Here is a 20,665-nt window from a genome sequence, read left to right as displayed (position 1 = left end):
CTGCGTCTTTTAATGTAATTTAATACTCTTCTTTTTGTCTATTCTTACAGTGCCGTTGACATTCAGTGGTAAAATTCATAAGACAGTCATGCTAATAAGAAGCTATTACTTTGCATATTCTGCATGACAGTACTTTTGAATGCATGTTTCCAACTTACAAGTTAAATGCACACATTAATGCTTGGCATGCTGATCTGGTATTCATGTGCTGATTTTCCTTCTGTTTGAAACCATGTCAAATTTTCCCAGACATTTCACATCAGTAAAACACTCAAAAACAAGAAACATAACACAGTTTAAATCCCTTAACCACTTTTAACCAATAGCAAATACAGAGAACTATATACACTTCCTAAACAGGTAAGTTATCCCTCCATAAAGGGGTAGCTGCCCCAAATATACAACTACACCAACGGGCTTCACCACTTCAAGGTTAGGTTTAATCACACCAAAAGCGCATGCTAGAGCCTGAGTTCTTCTTGCACAGATGCCATCTATCCTTGTCCTATCCCTTTTTATAGATTCACAGGTAAGTACTAGGCTAGCTGCCTTTGTGGTCTATTTTAAGCTTAGCCCATTTTCCTTTTTGTGCGAATGAACCTATCCACTAATGAGAATAACTGCGATCATACCAAAGATAATTTCAAGAGCCCCATGCATGGATAAAGCATTTATGAGCTGCCTCTATCCATTAGTAGTACAGGGTCAGTCCTGGGGTAAATTTTCTGCATCCCCTCAATAGATCCAAGTTGTATTTGAATATGAACAGGGATGAGCTTTGTTTTATGTGGATGGGGAGTCTGTTCAGGAGCAGCAATATCCTCTGTGAGATATACTTGTCCCTCTAAACCATTCTGTTTATGTTGCAGAAGAGGTTTAAATCCCTAGACTATTTGTTATGCCATTTGACTGGCTAATGTGCAGTAAATCCATCAGTATTGGGTCAGAGGATACCTATGCCAGACACAGGTCATCACTTGACATTTTGTACGATACCAAGTATAGTGACAGGGCTTTGAGTTGGTCCATGTAGGACATGTGTAGCCCTTGTATCCTTTTATAGGCTCATAGGAGGTTACTAGGCTAGCAGCCCTAGAGGATTTACAAGCCTAGCCATGTTAATCCCAAGTATCCCCATTTGTTCTTTTGGGTAGTTCGCAGAATGAATTTATGGACAGAGCAGGTCTGTGATTAACGCCAGCTGTCCTTATCCATGAGGGACATGGGTGCCACCCCAGGGGTGAATTTGTGGTCTCCCATCCAATTACCTAGGTTGTGTTTGAATAAGGTTAGTGAGGAGCTCTGTTTTACATGAATAGGAAGTCTGTTCCAGAGAAGCATCTGTCTCTGCAGCATGTTCTTTTAATGTCACAAGTTAGGTGGAGATCCCTAGAGCGAATAACTCTTGTGCCATTTGACTTGTGGCTGTGCAGCATTTCCATTAGGCAGGGTCAGAGATTGCCCTATAGGCTAGGCAGAAGACACCTGTCAACAGCCTGTAAGATACAGAGTAAAGTGACAGGGCTTTTAGCTGTCCACGTAGGTCATGGTATGGAGTCCTTGTATTTTCTTAGTGAGAAACCTCTGAGGTCTCTCCAGCTGATGCAGGTGTCTGGTGAGGTACATGCAAAAGGGTGCATTATACTCTATTAGTGGTCTGATGAGGGTCAAGTAGAGTGGAGTTGTAACATCCCTTGATCTGGATTCTATGACCTTGCTTATGAGGTGCACTACATAGGAGGCTTTCCTTACCACTGTGGAAACTTGGTGGGCATAGTTCAGATTGCTATCAACCTGTGTTACCAAGTCTCGCACCACTGTATTGGAACTTAGGGGGGGTGCTGTCAATATTGTAAGTTGTAGAGAATTCCGTTTTGTCAAAGGGGAATAATAATACATTTTTTTTTTACTTAGTTTTAGATCATGGCTGTGGCACCAATCATTTGTTTGTGTTAGCTTTTCTTGTAATATGTTGACATCATTGGGGGACTCAGTGATTGCTCCCAATTTGCAGTCATCAGCAAACTTGGTGAGCCAGAGGCTGTCTACTTTGTGCTGGACTTCTGAAAAATAGATGTCAAACAGTAAGGGGCTTATCATAGACCCCTCTGGTACTCATCTGGTGACAGGTCTACTGGTGGAGGTGGAATCACCGATTTTGACACTGTATTTAGTGTCGGTGAGCCAATTGGCTACCCATGTAGTAACATAAGGGTTAATCCCTAGCTAGGAGAGTTCCTCAATGATGCTAGAGTGAAGAATTGTTTGAAAGCCTTGGCAAGATTGAGATTGTCTCTGTGCACTGTCTTACCTTTGTCAGTGGCTTTGGTGACATTCTAAAAGAAGTCTACCACGTTTAATAAGCTTTATCTATCCTTAACAAAGCCAAACTGGGTTGGGTCCAGCATTTAGAGGTCACCTGTGTCCTTTTTGATAAGGTCTGTGATAATTCATTCCATGGCCTTGCAGATGAGGTAGATTAGACTTATGGGTCTGTAGTTTCCAGGGTCAGTTGATGACCCTTCCTTTGTGCATGGGAATTACTGTTGTTGTTCTCCATTCTGCAGGAACATAGCCAGTTCTTAAGTTATGATTAAAGAGAATGCCAAGTGGGTCTACTAGGTCTTTTTTTAGATTGTTTGGTAAACAACCTGGGATATTATCTAGTCCTATTGAGGCCGTGTTTTTGGCCTTGGTGAGTACAGAGATGACCTGTTCTGTAGAGATACTAGGCAGAGAATTGATGTCAGGTATGCTCTGGGATATTTTAGGTGGGGGTGTGAAGTTTGCACTGAATCTGTCAGTTAGCAGGTTGGCGATATCTTCCGGTGTAGTATGAGTGATCCCATCTACAGTCAGTTCGGAACATAGCTGAGAATTCCCGGTTAGATTTCAGACGTGGTTAAAGAATGCCTTATGATTATCCTTGGCTAAAGATTTGATTGTAGTTTTGTAATTTGCTTTAGAAGACTTGACAAGATTTCTGATTTTCTTGATTAGACTTAGGAGGGAATTCTTCCTTTGCAGAATGATATCCCTCTTGCTTTTAGACAACAGTTTCTTCCTCTTGTTATATAATCTCTTTATACTTGAAGTCCACTGTGGTGGTTTGTTTTTCATGAAGAACTGGTTCTGCATAGTGATCATTGATGTTTGTGATTACGGGTGGTATGAAGCTTTTTATACCATTGCTTTAGTAGGCTGTAGTTAGCTTTGGTGAAGTTTTATATAATTGTTGTTCCGGTTAGGGTATCAGTTCGAGTAGTTACTTCAAATGAGACTAATTTATGGTCTGACCTAACCAGAGAGGGCATCACACATGGGGAAGCACAGTGCCTCCCCCCCCCCATGTTGGTGAGTACTGTGTCCAGAACATTAGAGCCCCTAGTAGGGGTGCAGACTGTCTGTTCCAGAACATCTGTGTTAACAAAGTCCAGGAGCCAATGGGTGGGCTTGGTTTTGCTCATGTATGTCCCCATTTTATGGAAGGGTAGTTGAAATCTCTCATGACTAAGGTGTTGGGCTGTAAGGCAAAGGATTCCAGTAAATTGAAGTAGGCAGTGTGCCTATCCTGGTTCATGGTGTGGGATTTATAGCTAGCAATGGTGTGATATGGTACTTTCCCAATAATTAATTGGACATGGAGTAGTTCAAGAGAGTCATGCTGTTTGACTAGTCTCGAAGTGTATTTGGTTTTAATGAAGATGGATACACCTCCACGTTTGGTTCCTCATTTTGAGGTCTGAACGAGTGGAAGGCATTGTAGCCTTGCACAGCCGGGGTGCTCTCAGTGGCCTTGAACCATGTCTCTGTAACTGCACAGATGTCAGCATCCTCCAAGGTGAGGAGTGCTTTCAGGGAGTGCAGTTTCATGTTTAAACTCTTAGCATTAAACAGCATGACCCTGAGTTTGTGTCGATTACATTTTGTTATGCTGTCAAATTTGTTTTTTTGACATTGCCTAAAGAAGGCACTAAGGCAAGGACCTTTGCTAGTACCTGAAAGGCTAGGGGGCACAGGTGCAGGCCATCTCTTGCAAAGCAGTTAGGTTTGTCTGCCATATCTTCTCTGGCTGACAGATACTAGATCCCCTTGGACTGACAGAAGAAGCTCAGCCAATTGTTGAAGTCAGTCATTTTTTGTTTATATTGTGACATCGTCCTAAGTAAGAGTAGGTTGCTGCTTAGGGTTAGGGACATACCTGTCTGGGACACATAGTCAGAGAGGTCCGTCATGTCTCTCTCAATATAGTCCAGATAGGTACATATAAAGTCATTCACTCCAACATGCACTATGATAGAGTCATAATGATACTTGTTGAGTGACTTGAGTGCATACGTGATTTGTCGGATCCTGGCACCTGATAGGTAGCTGACCGTGATCACCTTCTTGTCCAGTCTGGTGAAGGGGACATTTGTGTGTCTCACTATGGAGTCGCCTATGACTAAGACATTTGATGTGGTTTACCTTAGGGGCATATTTGTTAAGACACAAGTGTGTGTGTGTGTGTGTGTGTGTGTGTGTGTGTGTGTGTGTGTGTGTGTGTGTGTGTGTGTGTGTGTTTTGTGTAGTGGTTTCTTTTTGCATAGTGGTGAGTGTGGGTGGTGTTCATTTGGGAGGTCTCTGTTCTTTTGGTAGGCTTTCAGTGAGTACCTCTGCATGTATGGGTTTATGTGTCGTGACCTTATTTTGTGTGAGAGGTGAGATTTGCGTGAGAGGTGAAGCATGTATACTGACAACCTGTTTGATATGTAGTTTGTTTTTACGTGAGAGAATTGACTCAATTTCAACAGTGTATTTGCATCTGTCACATAGGGTGTTAGTTTATCTTAGGAGTAAATGGTTGCCAGTGTACATGAATTAATTGCTACATTGCCTAAAGATGCCCTTATCAATAAAGCTGGCAGGAGAAATGATGGGAAACTGCCCATCCATTGTGGTAGTTTTTTTCTGAATGTGGTATTTGAGAAGGAAGTTGGGTAGCTAGACTTAGGACTTTGGCTTAACTAGTGGGCTAGTTTGACTTTGAGTAGCATAGGAATAGGTGTATAGTAAGTTATGGATGGAGATAGTGAGAATGCTGTTTGGTGCGCAACTGAGTTGCCCTTTGCTCAGCAAGGGAGCCTGGGGGGGTTCTACTGGAAGGTCTGTAGGGAAAAATAATGTTCCCAGGTGTTTTCATCTATACAGGACGCTGCTAAACCTTGTTGCCGGGTGTGCAGTAACGGGCAAATGCAAGGTGAGGATGCAGGTAAATTTAAAGTTTTTAACACAACTACCAATAGGAAAGCCCCAAACTGAGCCTTTCTTCAGCAATCCCAAATTCAGATGGGTCCTGAGTTACACACCTCTGCCACAAGGGTGCAGAGAGGCCCTCTTAATGTAAAATGACTGGTTTAAGAGCACAGTGATACCAAACAGTCTGGATTCAGCAGGTCTAAATCTAGCGTATGCTATGCAAGGCAATGAAACAAAATTTCAAAGTGCAGAATAAAAAGCAGTCACAAACAGCAAAAATGAAGCTGCAATTCAATTCAATACAGTTAACAAAGTACAGAGCTGGCTTAAAGAATAATTCTTTTTCTTTTTTTTTTTTCAGTGGATGCCTTGGATTTCAGTGCAGATTCACTCCAGACCGACCTCTGGCTAAATTTGTCAAACATTGAGCAGCTCTGGTAAACTGACTGTAAATTTGGGGCTTATATATAGGTAAATATCAACAATATTAACATAACTACCAATCGGAAAGCCCCAAACTGAGGCTTTCTCCAACAGTCCCCAACTCAGATGGATCCTGAGCTACACACGTCTTAAACTGCCTCTTAATGTAAGATGGCTGGTTTTAAGAGCACACTGATATCAAACAGTCTAGATTCAGCAGGTCTGAATCTAGACTATGATACACAACACAAGGAAACACAGTTTCTAGATGGGAAGGAGTAGGGGAGAGTCACTTACAGGTCAAAGTGAGAGTGTTTTGTAGTATACCTTGAGATGACCTGCAGTTGCACCACCCTCTGTACAAACTGGCAGCTCTTTGAGCAGCTGTGAACCGTTGGAGACTAGGGAGAGATTTTCCTATAGAAGATTTTAAAATGAAAAGGTTTGCTTATATGCAAGCACAGGGAACCACATTTGAGGCTTTTATACAAGCAGGGTGAAAGAATTTTATAAAGTTAAACCCTCAGGCCAGTCAGATTAAAACACAGTAAGCTATCGACCAGTAGTTTCCACCCTGGATGAGTTGAATTTTGTTTTCTGCTCCCACCATTGTGCAAAAGAATCCTCTTAATGTAAAACAAACTGGTTTTGAGCTCAAGTGCAGTAACAGATACTTTACAGCAGAAGTCAGAATTCCTGCAGTATCAGAAATTCTTGGAAATAAGTTCACTAATCCTGAGAAATGTTCACAACACACACAAACTTTGCAAAACATAAGAAATATTTTGGCAGACTCAGGAGAACTTTGTCAAACTCAGAACAATTTTTGCAGTATCAGAAGAGGTTAGAAAAGATCAGAATACTGTTAAAACAACCTAAAATAAATATAATAGTAAATGGATGGCGGTTCTTTAAAAAGTGCAGGCTGAAAAAACAGTGATAAATTCAACCAGATCAATAAATGTAGCACAGAAGTGTTAAATATTAGTAAAACAGTTAGTGCAAGTGCAAAAAAAAAAGTCAGCTTTGTAGGTCCAGATGGTTTTAGAAGCAATCCAAGTCTTGTAGTCACATGTGTCCAAGCCAGGCACAAGGAAGCTTTGAATAAATGAGTAAGGTAATTTAGTAAGGTATCTCTGTGGGTGTTAAGTTGTTACATGTGTCTGGACAGATACATGTCAAAATGGGCATTATATTCAATAATTGGCCTAATGAAGCCCTTTTCTCTCCCAGATATGAAAAACAACTTGCATTCTTTCATTTGGCTTATATTCAGCTTTAAGAAATTAAAAAAATGAATACATTACATTGTGTGGTTATATTTAATACAATCACTAGCAAAGGCATTTACATTTCAGTATCAAGCTCTTGTTTAATTTCACTTAACTGCTTGCCATTTCCGCTGCAAATACTAATCAAAATGTTTCTTATACAGATGCTTTACAGGACATTCTTCAGTTGTTTTCCTGATTGATTGCCTGCATCTATAAACATACCGTCTACAGTTGCTGGTACTTATTGATGGAATAGCTTTACTAATGCAAGGAGCAGCTCCTTTCAAACACCAGAGATCTACATTTTTTCATGCTTTCCATTCTCTAGTCCATTTGCTTGGAGAAAAAAATCCTTTGTTTACACAAAATGTATTAACCTATACACCCACCTGTATAAAAACAGGAGCTGTTTATTGAAATATCAAAACATGTAGAGTATAATCAGAGCCTCTTTACAGTGCCTCAAGCTTCATACCATTATGTTGCTCATATCCACACTTTATCCTGGAACATTATGTACTCTTGATACATTATAGTCAAGAAATGGTACTCCCTTAATTTGTCATCTTTAGCATAAATCACAGTCTCTGATGAGATGACCCATCTTGCATTTAAAATACTTCTCCATACCGTATAGAACTACTTTACAATATGATATGCAGTTTACTTGTAGACGTTCGTTAAACACGTTTTACTAAGAACAAACATTTTTTATTACTTGCACTTATACCTTCAGTATCTTCATTGTCCTTCTGAGCATTAATGACTAAGTGGGAATTTTGCTGTTGAGTCCTCTCACCAATTTAACACAGTCAACAAATATCCAAGCCGTTTTCACCAGTTTTTGCAGCAGCACAGTTCTCGTCATTAAACTGAATCTTATGGAAGCGACTTTTTACACTTTTTCTGTTTATTTCCTATTTTCCCATTATTGCTGGTCTTCTTCCTCATCATCTCAACCACCCAGCATCGGTCTGTGGTTCAAGTCCAAGGTATTCCTGATTTTTCTTGTCAGCTCTTGGACTTTTTTATGTTGCTCATTTTCCTTTGGAAGTGTACAATAGGTTTTCACTGGCAAGTTCTCAAACTATGGACTTGACTTTGCTATTGCTAGAAGAATGAGAAGCAAGGTCCCCTTCACGTTGCTGGCTGACTCTTTACTAGGTAAACATATTTTTTATTTCCTCCTTTGCCAGTGAATTCAAAAACATCTTTGATCCTATAGAAACAAATATCCTAAAAACAGGTGGAAATAATAACTTTATTCTCACTTCTGCCTCTCAACATATAAATTCAGTTCTCTTCTGCCTGGTTTAAAGTGATTAATCGTTTTCCACAAATAATCTAAGGTTTCTGATTGTTAAAATATTTTCTCTTCTGCTATAATTGTGTCATAAGCAGCTATTTGGTTTCATTGCATCTTTACTTGTACAGATGATCATGGCTTCTTTCTCATGGCCAAATTTGGAGCATACACACTGTGTGCCCTGTCAGTTAAAAAAATCTCCTGTGGAGCAACAACCCAGTTGCTTATTTCTACTTTCATAAAATTAATGCAGTCAATTCCTTCCATTTTTTCTGGTTTAGCAGTGAAGCTCACATTTTCTCTGTGTGCTTTGTCTTCTAACTCCAATATTTTTTCAAATAGTTCTTCTTGAGAAGCTTTGTATTCAGCCAGTCTTTTTATTGTTTCAGCTTCTGATTTTTGCAGTTTTATCAGCTTAACTGACTGACTAATTAAACCTTCTTTTACTCTTTCCAGAATTTGCATATTATTCCAGTTTCCAACTTATTGTAAACATCAGTGAAATCATTTAATGTATTTTTCCACTAAACTGATGGAAACCATCTCCCGCACCAAAACTAAGACTTGAATTGCTTTATGCTGAACAACTACAGCACTCTTCCCCACTGGGGTTTTTTTATTCTACTTTTCCAGCTGATTTCCTCTTACTTTCTCCAGATTATTTCTTTGCTGTCATCCAGACAGCATGGTGACTAGCTAATAACTGAATTGTAATCAATTGTTTGCTTTTGTTGGATTTTTTTTTTTATACAGATTTTGACTTTTTCGCACTGGGAGAGCTGTAATCAACCTGTTCTTCATAGTGCAGCCATCTTGGAATCCCAAGTTTTCTTGTATATTTTCCATATTAGCTCGAAATTCACCCATCGTAACAGTTACTTTTTGAAGAAAGGAGATAACTTTGTTGAATGTACTTCAAAAAATCTCAAGCAGACTTTTCACTGAAGTCAGATATATTATCCACCAAACTATTAAGAAAGAAGTATGTTATTTGTTTCTATCAAATGTACTAATCCCCATGTAAACATGAAATTTCTCTCTACAGAAAAAGATTTTTAAGTGGGAGAAAAGCTCCATTCTTTCAGAATATGACTTATCCGGAGAGCATCTGAATTTAAATGTCATCTTGGGCAGACTGGTTTTAACTGTTAGAGTAAGTGATTGATGGATACTGGTTACTGGGAGCTGGTCACATTCTTCTAGTGTTGGTATAAAAACTGATGGTGAACTATTTTAAAAGAACTTTTTTTTATTAGAATTGCATTGCTGGTGACAGAGTGATTTCAGATATCTGTGGTAGTTTACATTAAATAAGATTACTGGTCTGTTTGTTTATTTGTTAACCTGGGTTAGAGCACTAATCCACATGGACCTTTTTTTAGCCTCAGCCCCAGAGCGCTGCCTGTTTAAGTGACTTACTCAGAGCCTCACAGTAGAGTTATTTTACTGAATTATTGCAATTCTTTTTTCTGAACCCACTGTTTTGTCTGTTCCTTTTTTCTCTCCTTTGACCAGAATTTTGCAAGAGTGAAAATGCAGGTGACGATGTCACTCTCCTCTCTTGTTGGAACATCACAGAACTTCAATGAAGAATATCTTCGTCGTTCACTGAAGACTATCCTTACTTATGCAGAAGAGGGTCTGGAGCTCCGTGATACTACCTTTCCAGAACAGGTACCAGAATACAACACTTTACAATTGTGTGTCTACAGCCTTGTGTTTTATTGCAGTTTGGCAGCAGTCAGGTCTCTTTCTGCAGATTAGCACAAGTATACTGTATGAGCTACCATAGTTCTTAGAATGCCTTCATGATTCCTATCCCCATATTTTCAAGGTCTGTATCATTTTTCTGCAGAACAAGTAATATTTTTATTTTTCCCCCGTGCATGCAGTGCTAGTGGTTTTAAATTTGGTCTCTTTTGCCGTAATTTTCCCTTTGACGTCAGTCTGCAGTGATCATGTAGATCTTTGATGCAGTCCCAAACCCGTGTTATGTTTTAACCACAGACTTAAAATATTTGACAGTTAGTGTAGGTCTCACTATCTCTGTTGATGTGCGGATTTGTTGGTCAAGGTGCAGCTTGATGAGGGAGGAGTGTCTCTTCTCAATTGTTTCCTAGTATCTTGCATTATAAACCACACCTACAGGCATATGAAAATGCATTTTGTGCCATTTCTGTATAAATACCTGTGAGATATCATGACTTGCATTTTTACATTCTTGGTCTATCATTCTATATACCCAGATAAAATGTGAAAGTTTTTTTTCATCATGTTGTCATTGTGATAAAGGGCTACAGAAACAAGACAAACATTTTATTAACATGTACTACTGTGACTTAGGTTACAAAAGCTCAGTGTTTATTGTCCCTCAGGTTTAACCTATCTTTTGTCCAAAAGCACAAGGGGATCTTAAGAAAATCCATGGAACCTCAGGTGATTCGCTGCCATCACCTGCATAGAACGCATTCCTATTGTATGTGACACTCTGCTATAGACCTGAAGAGTAACCAGGAGAAGAGTACTCCAAATCACAGATAGTATCCTCAAGTCTTGTTTCATCATATGAACGATGCAAATACCACTGCTCAGCTGCCAGTTTCCTCTGGGACAAGGCTGTTGGCCTCATTCTCTGCATTGGTGATATAGTGGTACATGATGGCTGCACCCACTATGTCATCAGTCACACCTTTTAACACTTTTGTCAGTGTTGGCTGCTGACTAGTCAAATGCCTGAGAGAGAGTCTCAAGACAGATCACTGCTCCCTTAAGTCCTGGTGGGTCATTGGTTCTGTGGGGTACCTCATTCCTGGACACACCTATCAGCTCAGCTGAATTACTCATAACCCATGTGGTGCCCCACATAGTTTTGGATCCTCTTTAATAAATTATGACTGTTGTCAGAGATAGCATTGTTCTATGATATATTTATTTCACAACAAACAACAGCTGGGAAATATAGGTAATATTCTGGTGATCTCTTTTCAGGCTAAAATATTGATCAAGTTTCATTCATTAGAATTTCTGTCCCCAAATCTAGATGTGAGTATCTTTAGTGTGTGTTTAAATAGCTTCAAGCTAAAGAACTCCATTCCCTGGAAAAACTGCAGTTTGGTTGGTTTGCTGGATTGAACACATGCAATTTGCGACAATTTGGGATGACAGAAATATTAAGAAAGCAACTTTAGGCATACCTTATATTCTGTTTAGCAGTTTTTCCTTTTGCCTGTAAATAAAGTTTTGTTTTTTGTACTGAGAAGGTTAGAGCATATCATTGTGTTAACTGGGAACATACCAGAGTTAGCACTGGCACAATGGCTTCACAACTCCCCAGCTATATAACTGGTGTCTAGCAGCTTATAACTATTCTAAATATCCCAAGCCTGTAATTTTTTTTTTGTACAGATACCAGTACCCCAGTTTAAAAATCTGCTGCATGCTGAGGGAAATGATTTAATGTAGTTAAGTTAGGTAGTGACATATAAATTAAAGTCACCCACAAAGTTTGTTTTAGAGAACACATTTAAATTTCACAGTCCCATTTTTAGATTATTTCTACCAGTGTCAAATTTGTACACACAGCCTCCAGTCTCTCGCTAATTATGTTAGGTAACCAAGCAGAACCCTCTGCATTTGGAGTAGCCCAAACAAGGCATGCCTGGTTTAAAATTCTAGGTATTGTGACTGATGCCCAATGTACAGCTGGTAATTTTTCCTGTAGGGCCTGATGTTGTCTGGAAAGCAGGCAAACACGTGCATAAGTAGTGCACAAAGACACAAGCAGGATATTATTCTGATACCCAGTCAGTCCATTTTAGGATTGTAGAAGAACTGGCATCTGTCCCTTGAAGCAGTGGATTTAAGGCAGTGAGCCAGTGCTAGACAGGGTTCGAGTGCATGTTAGATTACACCCATGCATACACTTAACATGCATACTGCACAAACACCTATGGATAAGTTGGAGAATTACCAGTTTACTTGTAGGCTTGTCTTTGGGATATGAAAAGAAGCCAAAGACCACAGATGGAAAAAAAAACAGATAACAGACAGACATGCAAACTCTACATAGTTGGCAAAGCAGCTGAAACTGGGCCCAGAGAAGCAACTACTAAGCATCAACATGTTAACTGCTGTACAACTTTGCCACCTGAGTAAGTGCATAAAGTTCAGTGTTCAGGTAAAAAGAGTTACTAGAAGAACTTTAGTCCATTAAGTCCACTGAAATATTACTGGTAGTTGTAAGCATTTGTATCGCAAGTAATTATATATCCTGAAATGTAGGCCCTGACCCTTTATGGTATCAACAAGAATTGTACAGTACCAGAAAAAGGGAAATGGAAAACAGCTTCAAAAATAAAAGGGAATGGTGCATTAACTTCCAAAGTTTGTGCCTAATATGTCTGAGATAACCTGGACACTAAAAAGCTGTAAAGAGCAAGATGTAGCTTGGGAATTGTTCTTTGAACAATGGAAGAGTTATGAAATGCTTAAGAAATTAGTTTTGAAAGCACTGTCATTAAAATACTATGATGCAAATATGCCAGTGGTATTGCAGGTAGATGCCCTCAGAGTATTGTAGGAGCTGTGATGCTAAAAGACTGTAAACCAGTTGTTAATGAATCAGGTGTCTTGTTAGGATAAGGAGGTTGTAGCCCTAGATAGGGTACAGAGTAAGGCAGCTAGATGCTGAAAAGGAAGGAGGGTATTACAAAGGAAGAGATGTTAAGGGAGCTTGACACCTCTTCACTTGAAAGAAGAGGTATAGGCATTATAGGATATGTATACCTAATGCACCAAGGGGGCTATCAGATAGAATTACATTGATAGGTGAGGACAGGGCAGGACCAACCGGTTATGGAAGAATAGTTTAACCAATGTAGTAAGTAGTTTTTCACACGCAGGATTGTGGACATCCAGAGTCTAGTGCCAACATGGGTAAAATAGACTAAGACAGCTGAAACTTTAAAAATGACTTGGATTTTTTAATGCATACATTTGAAGGAGGAGGAGAAAGTGCCTTAGGTTGGCTTTAGTACTCTGTCAGACTTAGACATGTCTGATAAGTCACAGTCTCTTCCTGGATTCTTTATGTAATGTTAATATAAGTCATATTCCCCATATCACAAGCTCCTCCTTTTGCTAAATGAATCATTACATTTAAAAATGTATTTCCATCTATAACAGAGCAGTCTCTCCTGACTAATGTTGTCCATTCAGCCTGTTATTTGAATTTGCAAGTGTCGTCTTCCCTTTTCATATGTAGTTTATAAATATTTCTGTTTTTTTTTTCTTTTGTTCCAATTTTGTAAGGATAGATATTTTATTTTAATTTTTACCTCTCGTCCTACTTGTGACTATCAAGCCATATCCCCTAGAGGTGTGTTCATTCATCCTGACCACTAGCGTACTAGGACTCCAGAAGAGGGAGGCGAGAACTAAGTATTGAGGCTTTCATGCAGCAAGAGAGGAGTTTTTTTTTTTTTTTTACATTTGTGCAGCTCACAAGTACTTCTGTTGGCTAGAAAGTACAGTGGACCTAGTATGAATACTTCTGCATTCTTATGATTTCCATCTTGGTCCCCTTGCAGACTTCTTAGTTTGAAGTTGCAGGAATTAAATTGTATGTTTTTTTCCTGGATGGAGCTGTTGTGGTAGAATTCTGCCAAAGTCCTCAACTCAGGATGAGTGAGCCAGCATCAGCTATTCACTTTTTACTGGCTGGCTTCTACCAGCACCATGGCCTTTAGCCAGTCTTGGGTCATTTGGGCACAGACAAAGACAAGAACCTCTACACTGCAGAGGCAGTAGATGACATTTTGAAACAATTTGTCTTTTAGCTTTTGTATGTGTGATTATACTATATGAGGGTCTGCTCTGCATTCTTTCATTAGTGATAGTGTCTTTCTTACCACCATCTAGGTTTCTCAAACCAGTAAATGTTTATGGGATTATCTAATCCAGCATAGATTAAATGTCACCTTTGTTTTTATTTCTATGCAGGTGCTATTTGTCATGTTAGAGATGGTGGCTTGCCTCATAGTATAACATCTCCACACATTGTTATAAAATTCCATCCCCCAACCTTTGCAGAGTTGATTGACCTGACCCCCCCCCCCCAGCTGAGATCACTAGTTCTTAAGGCTAGACAAGTGAAGTGATTTTGGATGCGAGGTGCCTCTGTGATCACTCATAGATGTAGGGTTTGTGGCTTAGTGGTATGGCTCTGTCTCCTATGTGCTGGCATTATGTGTAGGTCCTCTTGTAATGAGGCATATGACCTCTTCTAGGCTAAAGAGCAGGACTGCCCACAAACTTGACTTTGCTATCACTCTGAGTCACTAGTGTCCAACAGGAACTCAAAAATAGCCCACTCAAACTTGAACCTTACTCCCAGTCCTCCCCCGAACAGAACCAAGCAGGCAAAAGCTCATTCCTGTCCTCACCCTGCCAGCCCCGTCGGGCACCAGAGCTGCTAATTGAATTTTGGACACCTGGGTCTTCGTTAGGGCTTCATGCTTCAGTACCGTGGAGCTGGCTTTAAATGCCCTCATTTGTTATCAGAGAATTATCATGTCTTATAGAAGTTATGAAGGTAATGCAGTCTCCATTTTCTTATAGTATAATGCTAGAGAAGAGTGCCTAATAGCTGTTGTGCTTCACTGAATCATTTCACAACCACCACTTAAAGACCAAATCTGTTTTTAGCATACAAAGACTTGGCTAGCAGTAAACTACCCAGGCACAATGCTGATGTTCTTCTTGTATCTCCTTTGTTTTGAGTGCCTTATGGAAATCTTCCTGTTAAAAATATTTATTTATAATGACCGGTCATGTAATGACTACATTTTCAGAAGGGGATTTAGGATTGCAAAGTGCCATTCATGTGAACAATTGTTCCACAGTGGATGAATGTTGGCAAAACAATGAATTTTCTTTTTTTAGCATACAAAGACTTGGCTAGCAGCAAACTACCCAGGCAAAATGCTGATGATCTTTTTGCATCTCCTTTATTTTGCGTGCCTTATGTAAGTTTTCTGTTAAAATATTTATTTATAATGACCAGTCATGTAATGACTACATTTTCAGAATAGAATTTAGATTTGCAAAGTATATTAATTATCTGCTTCAGCTGTTTTTTTTTTACCCCTTCAAAACCTGAATGCCATCCATGTGAAAGATTGTTCAACAGTAGACGAATGTTGGCAAAACAAATGACTGTGATGACAGGGGTTAAGGTTACTGGTCCATTCACTAGAGTCACTATACCTAAGGATGGAAATTAGTAGTTTACTTTAATGTAGGCTCACCTATCCTGTAGAGAATAGAATGTTTTATGCCTCCTTTGTACCCCCTGGTGGAGACAAAGAGCACTAACTTAGGTATGAAAATTGAAGGCAGCATGTAGGTAGATCATTAGCAGTGGATGGCTTGCTGATATTTGCAGACAAATGTGAACGACATTAATGTCATTACATGCCACATACTGAAGAGAAGGTTAAGGGTATGCTCAAAGGGAAAGCTTACCCTATAGTTGGGATGGTGCCATTCTGGAATACCTCAATTTGTTTTCCACTTTGCCCTGAAGAAAAGCACTGGTGTATTGCACATGGTAGATGGGAACATGTCAAACTGTTACTGGTAATGTAATCAAAGGTAAGATAATATAGTTAGTAGAGTCTTAGTTACATTTAATTTGCCTAACAAACGTAGTAAACTTACTTCTACAACTCTGCAACAGTGGTTACTTGCGCAGACAGCAGTAGCTGATTATTTTTTCTTCTTTGCTGTCCTTTTGGCCAGTGAGGTTCCAACCCACTCCGTTTGCCCTTGCTACGCTCGGGCTCATTCCGCTCCCCTACCCCAATTCCCACCCACCCCCCAATTTTCTTAGGTTTATAGTCACATAGCCACACCCTTTCCTGCTTACACAATTTCCTTCTTCCTTCTCCCCACCCCCTCACCCATCCCCACACTCCCTACATCATTTTTCTTTTCCCTACCTCAAGCTACATTACTGACTCCACATCTCTACCAATACATACCTTAGGACTCTATCTACCATCTCTCCTTAACAATTTCTGGACAACTCCACTCCCCAATCTTTCTCCAAACATGCAACTGCATCTCACGCTTTACTACATCTTTATCCTATCATGCCTTTTCTACATAACCTTTACTGCCTCCGACCTCCACGAATATGAAATATATAACCAGCACCTCCCCTCACAAACACACACTACTCATGAACAACCATTTATACACTATAGTGACATATGTCCCCAACCTTTCTACACTGCAAACTCCCTCCTGTTCTCCCTTAAACACACACAGCTCTCACACCGTCAACCTCTGAACTTCAGGTTCCATTTGGCTTTCTCCAAACTAAAAATCCTTCTCCATTCCCTTACACATATAAAATTACAGGCAGATATCCATCCCAACCCAGGTCTCAAGTATATATTTTACCCACTACTCAACCACACCACCTAAACTCCCCTAACCAAAATTTCTCTGATTCCAAGGTTAATTCCTCCCTGCCTAAAATTTCCAGTTCTGACCTACTAATAAGTAACTTTAATCTAAGGAGCATTGTAAACAAAACCACTGAATTTCATGCTGTCCTGGCCAGCTACTCTCCAGACAGTAATAGTCATTACAGAAACCTGGTTAAAACCACACATCAAAGACTCAGAAATTACATATAACAGTTATAATGTAATTAGACAAGATAGACTAAACTAAAGAGGCAGTGGTGTAGCAGTCATGTTTGACTCCCTAAAAGTAGAAAAACTAGACTGTACACCACCAGATATCCCAAATGCAGAAATCCTCATCACCCGCCTGCACATAAATGCCCATAAATCGATTATTATTATTGCTACCTGTCTGCACACTGGAAACAATCTCCACAGCACAAAACATCTCCTCTCTTGGTCTTTCTCCTTTTTTAGTCACAAAACTATCATCTTAGGAGACTTTAACCTTGACTGGCTCTCTTGTTCCTCTGACAGTCTTTCAAATTTTATCAACCTCTTTAACTTCTCCCAAGTTATAGATTGTCCCACTTAAACTGATATACACAATAAAAAACAATCATTGCTGGACTGGATAATAACTAATAAGCCAGACCTCAGTCACCAGTCTGGCTTTCTTACCCATTAACCTTAATGACCACACCCTTACATTTCTGCTAAGAAAAAAACTTGAAACTAAATCCCACACTCCATTTAAATACGTCCACAGCAAAAACACTTCTTCCCTGACCTATTTAATCAGTTGTTTCAAAAGCGTGACTGGTCACCAATAAAATACCTACAACTGGACCTTCCAGTAGAACTCTTTAACAACAAATTCCTTGACATTCTAAATCGCCCCCACCAGAAAAACACACACCAAATCAAAACAACTACCATGGCTGTCTCCTGATACTGAACTACTAATTAAACAAAGAGACAAAGCCAGAGCCTTATACCTATACTCCAAAGATAAAACCATGCTCACTACTTACGAGCAACTTAGAAACCAAACTAAAGAAAAAATCATCTGTGATTAAAAAAAACACTACTTCCAATCCTCCCAACAAAGGCATATTCAAAACCCACAGAAATTCTGGCAAACAATCAACTACCTCCTCAACCCTGGTACCTCTCCTTCTATATGAAATACCTCTGAACCCTTAGCTTCACAGTTCAACTCACACTTCATTAACTCTATCTCCGACCTCCTAAAAAGCCATCAACACCCACCACTCATAATCCCCTCCCCTGCATCTGGTACAACAAAACCCTTCTCTTTTAAACCTACTCAAACATCCTACTTAAAAAAAATTTCTAAGCAAACTAAAACCCTGCTGTCTTGCTCTTAACCAGCTACCAAATGAGTTCCTAAAAATCGCAGCCCCATCTATCACCTATCCTATCTCAATTCTAATAAATCATTCTATCATCGAACAATATGTGCCCCACCTCTGGAAAATAGCTTACATCATTCTCCTCCACAAGGGTGGCCCCTCTAGAGAAATCGCTAACTACTGCCCCATAGCAATCCTCCCTCCCATAGCCAAGATCCTTGAGAAATATATTCAGCAACAACTCCTAAATCACCTTACACCAAATAATTTCTAGAAGAAACCCAGCATATTTTCCGCCCCAAGCATAATAATAATACTATCCTAATAGCTTTCACAAACACCATTCACCACCTTATGAACACTGGTCACCTAGTCTCTGCAATTTTCCTGGAGATGTCAAAAGCTTTTGACACCAACTCCCACCAACTTCTTCTTAACAAACTTGCCACATACAACCTCAGTCAATCAACCTTAACATGGTTCCACAGTTATCTATCAAACCAGCAACAGGCTACTAGATGGGACCACAATTTCTCCCCTCTACTGATTGTTGACACTGGTGTATCTCAGGGGTCCATATTGGCCCCCTTCTCTTCATCATCTTTACAGATAACCTTATGTCTGCTACCCAACTAGCCTCACCCATTCAGTTTGCTGACGACACATCTCTTATCATATCAGCCCCCCCCCCCCAGAACTCCAAGACAAGATGCAAAAAGCATTTCAGGAAACTGAATCATACCTTTCTAGCCACCAACTCATTCATAACCATATAAAAAAGTAAGTTAATTATAATCGCAAACAACTATACCAAAAACAACTCTCCACCCCTCTCAGTTCTATCTACAAATGGCACTAAAATTGAGCCAACTTACCAGGCCAAACTCCTAGGTGTTACTATAGATGACCAACTAAAATTTGACATTAATATATCCCAAACAATCAAAAAGGTCCATGCTAAACTGTGCTCTCTATAGGGCTAAACCTTATCTAACACTACAAGCCAAGCTAGCCACCACTAGATCTGAGCTTCTATCTACTCTTTTATACTGCTCACAAAATTTCACCAACATACACACATCTGACCTTCAAAACCTTGAGTCCTGCTACAACAAAATAGCTAGGTGTGCCACCAGTCTCCATCGTAAACCCCATCACTGTGCTGCTCTTAAACAACTGAACTGGCTTGAACTCTCAAACCTGTTAACATTAAACCAACTTACCCTCACAAAATTATTCAAAACCCAAAGGACTGCTCTGCAATTTCAGCTCTGGTCCAGCTACATGTCAGCAGAAGATTCCTCAGGTCTACTGACAGATCACTGCTCAGAATTACGCAGTCTCATAACACCCACGGGGACTTCCTCTACTCAAACAAAATTGGTAAGTACTGGAATTCTCTTCCACTAAACATTCAAAGTACTCCCTCCTATCCTGCTTTTAAATTAAAACTAAAAGAACACCTTAAAAACAACTGGGTCTGTAACTGTTGCTCTCCGGGATAATTTTCTAATGCTCAGCACCAACTCACCTTTCTCTTGTGTACAGACCATGGCTATTTCTCTCTTCTTGCATTTATGTCCATCTACTCTTGTTAAATTATTTTCTTTCCTCTTCTGAATTTCTTTTTGGCTCCCCACTCTCCTACTCACTATAACTTTTCTCACAATTCTGTCTACTTACATGCTGTCAGTTTTTGCTGTCATTATCAATCTGTATTTTAAATTCCACTCAGTTTCTCATGTAAATTTATTACCTAGTTTAGCGTTATGTCATATACACCGATGTGTACTCTAATTTTCAAATACTGTAAATGCTGTACTGTACTGTTGAAACTGATTATTATGTATTGATTCCATATTGTTTTTAGTGTATTGCCTAAATTGTGTTGTACATGTGGAGCTTTTCTCCCCGGGTCTCCGCTGAAAATGGGCTCCCAGACCAGTTGGACACTACCCAGTAAACAAATGTAAAATAAAATAAATAATTCTCTGAAACTAGTTCGATGATAGTGAAGTGTTCTTTTCCTCTGTTGTGTGACTATGGAGTTGGTATATTTAAGTTTGAGGGTATGGAGGGTCCCCCCACAAAAAAGAATGATTCCAAGATTCACTTAAAGTAGTTTCAGTGAATTTATTTTGGTGATTTTACCATTAGTGAAATTTTTGCTGATTTAGTAACATGAATCTATACACAGAAGTGCACCAAAAACAGATATGGGAGGAAGTATGTTATCTCTACTGTTCTCATCACTTGTCATTAAGTTGGCTATCCCACATCCACAACTCCCTACGCATTCATTCTTTCATAAGGTTGACAGACATGGGTAGCACAGACAACCACCATGCAACTGAGGGGCATTTGTGCTTAGATGGTTACTTAATATTCCACAGAGATGCAGACGTGCTGTTTTCTCAGCACCTGTACACACATTCTTGCACAAACCAACTAGGAAGTTACACCTGCTTAACCCATCATCCTATCCTCCTCCACTGTTCATCCAGGCTTCCCAAAGTAGTTGAAATTGATACTCTTAATTTCCTGTAACATCCTTGATAATCATGTTAACCTCCA

The 20,665-nt window shown here is 39.5% G+C and overlaps 1 protein-coding gene across 8 annotated transcripts in view; it reads left to right on the top strand.

Annotated features, from left to right (window-relative positions):
• DOCK6 (dedicator of cytokinesis 6) overlaps window positions 1-20,665 on the top strand; it is a 2,991,519-nt gene that overhangs the window by 2,473,390 nt on the left and 497,464 nt on the right. For all 8 annotated transcript variants that reach the window (XM_044084603.1, XM_044084600.1, XM_044084599.1 and 5 more), the window contains one exon: window positions 9,757-9,915. In XM_044084603.1, coding sequence (XP_043940538.1) covers window positions 9,757-9,915 — 159 coding nt within the window. The remainder of the gene's footprint in view (window positions 1-9,756; window positions 9,916-20,665) is intronic.

This window comes from Protopterus annectens, chromosome 9.part0 (assembly GCF_019279795.1).
Source record: "Protopterus annectens isolate FY-2018-M chromosome 9.part0, PAN1.0, whole genome shotgun sequence".
Classification (NCBI taxonomy): Eukaryota; Metazoa; Chordata; order Ceratodontiformes; family Protopteridae; genus Protopterus; species Protopterus annectens.
The sequence above is the reverse complement of the archived record's forward strand: the minus strand, read 5'-3'. Positions and strand labels throughout refer to the sequence as shown.